Genomic DNA, 11228 nt, shown 5'->3' on the forward strand with positions numbered 1-11228 from the left:
CCAGGCCCTCTTGTGGTGGATGTTGAGCACAAAACTGTGCTGTCACTAGTAAATATTATTTTAATTAACTATATCAACTGTTTTAATGAACCTGATTCTGACTGAACAAGTCAAGTTATTAACACCATTAATCCATGATTGCCCTTTACGTTATGCTGTTCTTTTAGTTGAGTAGTTAACTCTGGTGTTGATGATGAAGAGCAGCAGGCTCGTCTTGGTAACTGTTTCTCAATACTTCACTTTAACAAATGAAGAGGTTTAACTTGAGGAACCTTTGGAGAACTTTCTAACTAAATAAAGTTGATTTAAATGGTCTTTGCTGACTGTTATAGGTCATTTTTAGGGCTGTCAAACGATTAATTTTTTCTTAATCACGATTAATCGCTGAATTTCTATAGTCAATCACGATTAATCGCATGTTTTATCACATGATTAAAATTCTATTTTGCATTTCAGAACAGTTTTTAAGTACATATTAACAATGGAAAGCAATTACTACCAGTGTACCTTGACTAGGAACCAAATGAATGCAAAGAAAGGTTACTTTATGACTTTTAAGATATTTTTTTTTATTATTCATTCACCCATTTTGCCAGAGCGGTAGCTAATAGTTTGGATTTGGGTTTCCATAACAGGTTGATTCTTAGCTTGTAGGTGTAGCGTCAGCTGACGTCGCTTCAGTGGATATTGTAATTCGGCTTTAACCCAATGTGCATATGGTTTCATCGACTTGTCTCGAGCCGTCCGGGTTTTTGGAAAATAAAAAGCGCCATTCAGAAATTTGTGTTGCTGTTTCTTTCGCCTATGCCTGCAGCAGTGGATGTGTTAACGAGGAGTATGGCAGCTTATGATAAGTAAGGATGCGGCAAAGGGTCCAAAATAGTACGCCTAGTCCCAGAAGCCTAGATTCTAGTGATTTTAAGAACAGCTTAGGGGCGTTTTGCACGACGCGAAGCTGAGTGAATGTAAAAGAAATTAATAAATGCTGTATGCGATTAAAAAAATATAATAAAACGCGTATGCTTGGCCCTTAATTGCATTGCGGCTATATCTTCCCTTATCATCTGTAGCCCCGCCAACAATCTGCTTCACCATGCTAAATCTACCGACTACCTCCTGTCCTCTGCGGACTGGGTGGCTGTTGTTTCTGTTCTTCCTAATGTTACGTTCATAGTGTTACAATGTTCAGTAGAGATCACCGCTTGACCGGCTGGTGACCAGACTTGGCATTTCACGTCATCGTCCTTGACCTGCCGGTCAGTCTGACATATGCCGATTTTATGCGGTCAAATTCACTTCGGAGCGCATATTTACATCGTGCAACACCAGCACCACATAACGTGCCACGGTGCAGGGGTTTCCGCTATTTGCTGTATCACGGCGCCCTGGCTGCTCCATCAGCTGTTTATGACATTCATAAAGTCGTAATTATACCCGCTCGGCAGAGCCGTCTGCTCTGCTGATCTCAGGCGAACAGTCAGCCGCTCCTCTTCTCCCCTCTGAGGCTGAACAATGGACATGAAACCGCACTCACGCTGTTCCCGTAATATGACGCACAGTTTTATCGTAAAAGATCGTTGTGTCCCACTTGACTTGATGATTTTACTGTTTAATCAGACCCCAAATGAGACAGAATCTACGTTCGCGAACGCTACTGTCCTCTGCCTCTGCGCCACCGCTGCCGCTGTTTAATTACGTTCTGTTTAAAACGCTTTCCAGGTTAGTGGGGATCATTAGTGGCTCTACATGGTAGCAGCAGATAGTCGCGTTGACAGCAACGGTAGGTTTTCATATTTATGCCCAGACAAATAAAGCAAACTTTCTAAAAAATTAACTACACCTGTTTACATAAGTTTAGCTTGCTCAATATATCACACTTTTTTTTAGTTTGATCTTGGATGTGAAAAGAAGGAAATGGTTCGTTCCATACCATTGTACTTTAGATGTGTGTTAATTAGTGCTGAAATACTGAAGGTGTTTATTTAGATCAAGTGGCTTCTTGACATAAAACATAAAGAAAAGTTTCTATTAAACTTCAATAGATTAGTGGAGAGTCCAGAGTTTCCCATATGCCTTGGCGGTGGAGATAAGTCTGGAAACGGTATCTGTCTCCAGTTTAGATGACTGGTTTCCTCAGTAAAGAGACATTCAACAACATCCTATAATATAAACATTTAGTAAAGAGTCGTTTTCAATATGACAACATGAGGTTGTTTGAGTGTATACTGTTTCTATATTGCAACACTGAAAGAGGAAGTGGCCTGAATGTCAGGCTACTTCCTAAAACATTTTAATAGGCAGCTTTATAAGACATTAAACAGCAGCTGCAGCATTTAGTGAAAAGTCATTTTCATTATGACAACATTTTAATGTTATTTGTTCTATCTATTGTCCAGGACTCAGAGGCGTCATTAGGCCTCGGCGTAAGTCTCTCTCTTTCTCTCTCTCTCTTTATTTCTTTATTTATTTATTTATTTTTTTACAAAAATAAGTAGGCCTATAATAGAATAAAAAGCCCCAGGATGGCACATGCAAATTATGAAGATAAGTATTTTCCAAGGCACTCACAGTTCTTACATTTTTTGTAGAACTCATGGTAGAACTACTTTGTCCAGTTTATTTTTCCGAGGCGAATAGTACGGAAAAATAGTAGCCCACCTACCTACGTGCGGGGTCTGACCATCATTAGCAGGGACATGCAAAGGTACTTGCTATTGTTGCCCGTGCAACTGCCCGTTTGCCATGATTGGCTTAGCTGCCCCTCTGGTGAAAGAGCCTAAATAAACTTTTCTTTCTTTATTTTTTTTACATTTTTTTGCTGTGGTGACTGCATTATTACGATAATACGCCAATCATTACTAAAGTTAAATCAAATTAAATGCTATATCATCCATAGACAGAAATAAAATATTAGAAGCACTTTTCCGGTGATGGCTGAGCGTTACTGAGCAGCCTCCAACTGAGAGAGACGACGTAGATGTGACGTGAGCAACGTGTCTGAAAGTTGGAAGTCTTCTGGTAGCTGTGCCAAGAGAAATCTCAATCATTCCCAATCTTACAGAGACGGAGAGCGTAGGTATATGTAAGGAGATAACATAGGCACAGGCTAATTATTGATCACTAAAATGCTAGCTAACATTAGTAATTAAACTTAAACAGCTAATGTGAGACGAAACTGCCTGCAAGCTTCTCCTGTACTATACGGTAATTTATCTACTATGCGACAGTAAGTTCCGTGGTTATGACACAATCGTTAGCCTATTTTTACAAAAACGTCTGCTACGGAGCCGTGAGATAAAAGGTAATGGAGCCTTTTATACATTGTCGTGTTTCTTAAGAAATAAACAATGGACAAATAGAGTCTTTAAACTCTTCAGAGGTAAAGTTATTCTCTGTCAAAGTGACGTCAAAATGAATGGCAGTCAGGAATGCTAACGGCGGGTGATGGCTTGTTTAGCATCAAAATGGCGCCATAGGAGCTACGCGTTGTGGGGAGAAGCTTACCCCCTTGATATCATCCAAGCTTGCCCTCAGCGATGCCCTCTGCCCCCAGTCACGTGACTTTGTTTATTTTCTCACACACGAAGCACTGCATCTGAAAGAGAGGGAAAGCTCTTCAGCCTTCACGTGAGTTTTTAAAGTTCTGGAGATTATGACAAATGCCCTGTGAATAGTAACCAAAAAAATCCACTTGAGCTTTGAATAAAGTGCAGCTTCAGCTTGTAACGTTTGCATCACGCCGCACAGCATTGGCTTAGCTATAGTAACGTAAAATGCTACGTTATCAACCGAAGCTAATAGGCTCGTTCAAGATGAGCCAGGTCTGCGCAGAATCGATCACCGGCGATCGCCGCCCAATGCATGCCGGTTAGATTTGATCCGACTTGATCCGACTTGATCCCGACTTGCTCTGACGTCATACGTGGGCAACGATAACCTCACGAGATCAAGGCGGCCGCAGTTCTGAGACGCAGGCAGCGCAGTTGCTTTTCACCGACTGCAAGACCCAGGCGGACCAAGGGCATGCTGGGAAACGCCGGCCTCTCAGCTGATCTAACAGCTGATTGGGTCAGAATCAACTCAACATAATGACGTTTTATATAAACTTTTATGGTTTTTGAATTGGAGGGATTTGAACTGCTATTTGTGTGATTTTAAAGGCTTATTCTGTACAAACCCCATGTTGTGTGGCTGATATGATGTTTAGTGCTCTTGAATCATGCTAGGTTATACGTTGTTTACAGTCAATATGTTACGTGAGTTTTCAACCAACAGTCAGATGTGACGTTAGTGAAACTGAAAGGCGTATACTTTATTCAGATTCTAATAATTCTAATCAAGATGAGGCCTATCTCAAGGCTCCAGACCAGAGAGGGAGGGAGAGCATGCGGAGCATCACTCAACAAATCAGACGACTACATAATGAGTGTGGTGAGTGTCCCTATGAAAGGGCCATGTCAGTAAAAGCGCGATAAGGAAAAAGATAGATGCTACGGCCAATAGTATTCTTAACTTAAAGGTACATTATACTGTAGAACTTATTCAGAATTATAATGTTTACTTTGGAGACAGGGGGGGGGCTTTTTTCCAGATTAGGGAAATGGCCCCTCCAAATGTGTGTGCACGTCCCTGGTCATTAGCCTACTTATTTGTTGCTTTGAAAGGTGTAAATTAGATTTTCGGAGAAATCATAGCCCAATCAGTCTAATACATTGATGCCATCAACACTAAGTTTAGGAGGGCAATACTAATGATTTAGTTTGAAGTTCAGAGTCTGAAGCAGACCTGTGCGTCTCTTAGTGTCCACTCTCTCTGTAAAAGAGATGAGCAGCGCCTCTTCCTGGTCTGTTCCTCTTCAGGTCATCATAATGGACGCTCTGCTGTGGGCAGGCTGCGGCAGATGTGTCGCCTTTGTGTTCCTTGTTTATGATTATTTATTTCGGTTTTCCACCTCCGATGTAGAGCAGCGTACAACCACTTCCCTAAACCTTCTCTCATTCAGAGAGCAGAGTCTCAAACAGGGCTCTGAGTCTGTCAGAAGGTCTGAGATCTACTGTATCAGCAGAGAAATAATGCACAGCAGACTATGGTGCAGGTAGAATATTTTCTGAAATATAGTGACGTTATTCTTGTATTAGACCATTATCACTTCATTTTTCTCAAACTATCACAACTCAGATGGGATGAGATATATCTTGAATGTGCAAAACGTTTTGAACATGAGCAGAAATCTTGCCCCAACACATCTGTCATGGTTATGGTTTTCTGTTCTAGTCTTTCCTGTTTTATTGTGTTAATGCATTCCCTGTTTCCTTGTTGTTGACTGTCTCCTGTGGTCTCTGTTGCGTTTTACCCTGTTTTCATCCTTGTGTATGTTTTAAGCTTCAGTTTCCTGATGTGTTTGACCCTCGTTACCTCATGTATGTAGTCTCTGTGCTGTCTTTGTCTCTTGTCAGTTCATTGTCCTCCCTCCCTGTCTGTCATTCCCTGTGTCTCTCATTCCTGCTGGTTTATTCCTTTCATGTCTTCTGGCTTTCTAGTTTGTGGTTTTTGGTTTGTCTTGGTTTGGACTGCCTCCCTGTCTACCTCAGGATATCTTTCTTTGCAAGTATTTTGTTAATAAAATCCTTTACTTGCATTTTTGGGTCCGAGCCTCACAATCCTGACAACATCTGAAATATTAAAATCCACAAACATTAAAGTATCATTAAGTTGAATAATTGTCATGTGCACATTTAAGGAGGTTATTATTATTATTATTATTATGATTATAGTTTCCTTCCCTAACAAAATACACAGAGAGCAGGGAGGAGTAAGTCATGTCTAGACTACATGTATGCTGACTCAGATAGAAGGTTGACCTACAGGAGAAGAAATAGTTGAAAGTAATACAGAATGCCTGAAAGCCTTACTGCTAAATATTCCATTATGTTTTTATATTTGTATTGTAATCTATGTTTCACTTTACATAAAGATATTTTCATCACAAATTGCTTCAGAAAAAGGTAAAAAGGCATCATAAGTCACCCCACAAATCTAGGAACAAAACCCTGTCCTTTGGGTTACCAGACCAGTTATGATTAGGCCAAATGTTGGTGCCATCTAACTAATATCTACGAAATGGAAGCTAAAATGAACACTGGCTATTAACAAGCTGGGCGAGCCAGTTTATTTAAATGGGTCCAGGCTAAGCCCTGAACCTCCTCAAGTCCTAGAAAACACCCCTCCAGGTTATTAAATGTGAATATTGTAGAACTATTTCAGTGTTGTCTCAGACAGTTTAAACACTTTATTAAGTTTGTTGATCCAGATAATAACTGATGTATTTATGAAACTGATTAATCTGCTGCTGTTATAGCCTATATATTATATATTTAGACCTATGCTAGTATAATAGTTTTCAGAAGACAACTGAAAGAGTTATCACAGATATATAGTCTATATATCATTTTAATAGGCTGCACTGTCACAGATTAACAAAGGCCTAATTAAAACAACAATCATTGGAGAATGAGCACAACGTTTTAGTTTGGAATGATAACAAGGATCCTGTTGAAGACCGTTAGAAACCGTTAAACTGCAGCTTTTAGTCACCCCCCTCTGCAACAACAATCATTGGAGAACGAGGAATGTTAGAGTTGTGTCTGATAACAAGGAAGTGAGGGCAAGTTGCCAGTTGAAGGTTGGGAAATGTTTTAACTACAGCTTTTAGTCACCGCCCTCTCTGTTCTTCCACAGTTCATCTCAGATCATAATAGTAGACTCATACTTCCTTGTTCTTCCTCAGTTGAAAAACTCTACTATCTGGCGCCATCTTGTGACAGAAATACATCACTGTAGCTGCTTATTGTCACTCCTCTGATCAGTCACGTGTAATAAGTAACACAGAGGAAGAAGTATAAACAGACTGTATATGTTCTCTCTCTGTCCTGTAATAAGTGAACTCTGAGCTCATGTGTTTGTGACTCTTCACCTCTGTCTCCTCTCACAGGGAGAAGATGATCTGCAGCATCCTGCTGCTCATCATCCTGACCTCCTGTGTCTCTGGTTAGTTTACAGCTTCACTTTATTATCCACTAACACTAAACAAAGAATCACTAAAGTGTCCACAGAAACATGTGGAGATGGAGTTTAAAGTTGTCAGTGTGTCTGCTCCTCACTTTCCCTCTCTGTCTCCTCAACAGGAACATTTGTAGTGAATGTGACCCAGACCTCCTATCAGGCAGAGGAGAACCACGACATCACACTGGAGTGGACCTTCACAACCAACCCTCACAGTTCCTCCAACTCTCTTAATATCTTCTGTGAACTGTTAACTGATCTCAAAAATCCAGTCCTGTTTCATCTCCATGAAGGAGTTGAGGTCCCAGAGTCTCAGGATGAACAGTTTGCAGGACGAGTCCAGTGGGACAAAGACGTCCTCAGAGAAGGACGACTCAGACTTCATGTGTCCAGACTCAGGACTGAAGACTCAGGACTGTACCTGTGTGATGTTCTCACAGATTATGGGAGTAAGTCTGGTAGATGTTGGCTCAATGTTACTGGTAAGTTCATTCATTATGAAAAGGGTAGCTCAAATCAAGCAATCTGATTGGTTCATAGCCGTGATATAATAACCACATACAACGTCTGAGAAAAACATTGACTGATGGCTGGTACCTCGGAGGGAAGCACTGCCAGGACACAGAGCTGGCTTCAAATCAAACTCTATATTTAGAATATTTTCAGATCTTTACCTCGCTGTCAGACAGCACTTTACGAGGGGGAACTGAAGCCGTTATCTCTGCTCTCTTCAAAGATGCCAGACTCCTTTAACAAAAACATAATTTTACCGTGCAGAACACGGTAGTTGCTGCGCTACCGCCGCCTCGAGCAGTTAGTTTGTTTGTGTTATTGTTTGCCTTTCTTTAGCGTTAAACAAAAGAAAGTCTGTGCTAGCTGCTAGTGAAGGCTAACGTTACCTGCGCTGCCTTCCATAGCAACAGCCTCGGTATGTGTGAGGAGGGCAGCCAGTCCAGGAGAGCTTAGATTTTATTGTGAACATGATTTTTTCTGAATAAAAATCTATTTAAATTGAAATGTGACTAACTTTCATAATGTCATACTTGATGACTGTTTTATAATAGCAATAGGTCACTTCAGGCTCTGATATGTTGTGATTATATAACAGCTAAGAGGGGTTGTTGTCGGGCCAACAACGCCCCAATTCAGCAGCTTTTTAGATAAATAAGAACCTGAACAAAAACAGTACTGTGGAAATCCACGATCCTTACACTTCTTCTCTTTTAGTGAAATGTTTTTCTTCACATGAATGAAACAGATGTGTTTGGTCTCTTTACAGCAGCGAGGGATCGGCCTGAACCTGAGACACCAAACACAACAAGTCCACCAAACACAACAAGTCCACCAAACACAACAAGTCCACAACAACCAGAGAGTCGGGGAAGGATCGGTCTCTACTGTGGACTGACGACAGCAGCAGCTCTGCTGGGTTTTGGTTTCTGTTTGTTCAGAAAAGTTCTGCAGAGAGAAGCAGATTCCCATTTGGCGAATATAACTTACAGATCAGCAGATGATGGATCAGAGTTAAATCATTAACATCATTAACTGATAGAATGAACTGTTTATATCACAGACACAAAGAAAATACTAGTTTCTCATTGGCAGCTAATATAACAGCAGGTAACCATAGCAATGTTGATGTTTCACACACATGAAAATCAGCAAAATGAACACAAACAACCTGTAGAAGGTGATGACTGAAACACATTCATGATATAAAAGTCTAATTACAGAACTGATATACAAGAATAATTATGGGCAATCGTAACATATTTTACATTTTCCTTCATAACTCACAGACGACTTGAAATACTCTCGTCATCTTTTGGTACAAGAAACATATATATGTGCTCTAATTAATGATACAGTTAATACATTTAGAGTAACAAGGACAAGACTATAATACATTGAATGCAAAAAGTCAGAATGTTACAATTGCCCCCAATCTTATTGTTACTTAAGATTTTTTGTATTTGGCTCAAATTCTTATTTCTTATGCAACAGTTATTTTGTATGTAAGTATTTGTTTTTTTATATATTTATTGTGTTTTGTATTCATGTTTAATATGTTTGATGTTTATGCACCTTTCACCATGGCAACGACAAAACCCTTTTCTGATTCTGATTCATATGCATTCAAAGCAAAAATGTATTTCTATTTTGCAGAGGCTAGGCAGCTATTGTAGTGTTAACTAGTTATTTATTAGTTATTATTTATTAATTGAGTTAAAATGATAATGTACTCTAAAACATTGATCAGGTCAAGAAAGGAACTTGTAGACATGGCTATATAATATTTCCACTTCCTTTCAATATCTAATCATTTTATTAAAAAAAGGTGCTTACAGGATAATGTAAATGGCAATGCATTCTGGGCGAGCTGTCTGTCTGTTCCAGCTGTCTGTATGTCTGTAGGTTCCAGCTGTCTTTCTGTCTGTCTGTCTGTCTGTCTGTCTGTCTATCTGTAGGTTCCAGCTGTCTGTATGTTTGTAGGTTCCAGCTGTCTGTCTGTCTGTAGGTTCCAGCTGTCTGTCTGTCTGTCTGTATGTAGGTTCCAGCTGTCTGTCTGTCTGTCTGTCTGTCTGTCTCCAGGTTCCAGCTGTGATCATTGAGACCATCAGGATATTTAAATGAACTGATGATCACAAAGATCTTCTGCTCTGATTTTATCTGACAGGTTTTAAATGTTTGATCTCATTCATTCATTTGTCACAAACTGAAATGTTTCCGTTATATTTCAGTAAGATGTTAAACTTGAAAAGTCCACAATTTCTGGAAGATTAGTATGTTGTGTTTCTAACTAAATAAAGTTATTTAAATGTTATTAATTTAAATGTTCTTTGCTGACTGATATCTGAAAATGTTGCAGCTCTAACTGATCATATTAAACTTCTGATGATTTGTTGAATTAGAACCACAAAACACCAATAAAGTTGACTTGACTTGATCCACTGAGTGATTCAACTTATAATGTAAACATTCAGAGGTTATATATATGAAAACAGTCTCACAATACATTCACAGTAAATAATAAATACTAAGGTATATTTCACATTATAGAAAACAATAGTTACTTTTTATTTTTAAGAACAAAGTGCTTCAGAAGTGTTTAGCAGAAGAATAAGAAGATTGTCCAGCTGTCCACCAGGTGTCCTCAGACTCTCCTCATCCTGATCACCTGGGTCTCATTACCCAATCACCCTGTCAGCACATATACCAGACCTGGTCCTGGTTGGTCCATGTTGTGTCTGGTCTTAAAAATTACCAATACCACACTGTGAAAACACTCCACTACAAGTCAAAGTTCTGCATTCTTACATAAGTAAAAGTAAATATGTATCACCTAAACATACTTAGAGTACTTAAAATAAGTATATATTGATCAGTAGAGATGTGTAACTGATGTTATTTTTCTTCCTTCAAACAGTTTGGACCCAGAACGTAAGAAGTGAAGCTGCCAAATGTCTCCTCACATCTGGATCAGTTCTGGATCTGACTTGTTCTGCTGGAGGAGACAGAGACTAAAGGAAGTTCAAACAAAGCAAACGCCACAAACAGAAGGTAATATAGAAACATTGCTGCTGGACATCTTACAGCTGCATCTACTAGAAATATCACAGCAGAGACTATGAGAACTTTGCAGCTCTGAGAAGTTTGAACTTTGTTCCAATGATGATCTGACTTTTGGGCCTCCTGGTGGTTCTGCAGCTGCATGAAGACAGAAAACCAGTGTTTGTATCTGATATCAGGTGCATCAACTCAGTAGTGTTGGACCAGCTCATAAAACACATGGACAGAAGCATGTAGTCCACCTTTGTTGTTGTCGCGGGATACAAGGTCGAAAGCTAGAGATCCAGGGGTGTGGCGATGACATCATCGATACGCAAGTATTCGGCTTCGTCGTCCAAACGAAGGCTCAAGGGCGGCGTTTTCAATTTTTTTCACCCTGGGACCAGGTTTAAAAGAAGAGTCTTCAGGCGTTTACAGGACTCGTTTAGACGATCGGTCAAAACGATGCTAAACATGCGTTCACACCAAAAAGTGTCTCGTGTGGACGGCCCCTCATTCAAACTCAAAAGTTAAAAGTCTAAATCTTCACATAGAAAAGGAAGAACAGTGAAATGACTGAACATGTTATCTGCTTACTTTTATTTCTGTGGTTTTAA

General features: G+C 39.7%; 1 protein-coding gene and 1 long non-coding RNA gene across 7 annotated transcripts in view; both read left to right on the forward strand.

Annotated features, from left to right (window-relative positions):
• LOC116041925 overlaps positions 1 to 8808 on the forward strand; it is an 85731-nt gene extending 76923 nt beyond the window's left edge. For 2 of the 6 annotated variants that reach the window (XM_035994344.1, XM_035994345.1), the window contains exon 5: positions 8342 to 8808. In XM_035994344.1, coding sequence (XP_035850237.1) covers positions 8342 to 8598 — 257 coding nt within the window. In that variant the 3' untranslated portion in view covers positions 8599 to 8808. Of the gene's footprint in view, positions 1 to 5448; positions 5461 to 6991; positions 7048 to 7184; positions 7545 to 8341 lie in introns of all 6 variants that reach the window. The other 4 variants (XM_031287977.2, XM_035994347.1, XM_035994348.1 and 1 more) reach the window with 4 other exon arrangements.
• A 683-nt stretch (positions 8809 to 9491) lies between these two features.
• LOC116041926 lies at positions 9492 to 10009 on the forward strand. Its single transcript, XR_004103058.2, has 2 exons — positions 9492 to 9530; positions 9614 to 10009. It is a non-coding gene; the product is annotated as an uncharacterized LOC116041926 (long non-coding RNA).
• Positions 10010 to 11228: the final 1219 nt, after the last annotated feature.

This window comes from Sander lucioperca, chromosome 17, assembly GCF_008315115.2.
Source record: "Sander lucioperca isolate FBNREF2018 chromosome 17, SLUC_FBN_1.2, whole genome shotgun sequence".
Classification (NCBI taxonomy): domain Eukaryota; kingdom Metazoa; phylum Chordata; class Actinopteri; order Perciformes; family Percidae; genus Sander; species Sander lucioperca.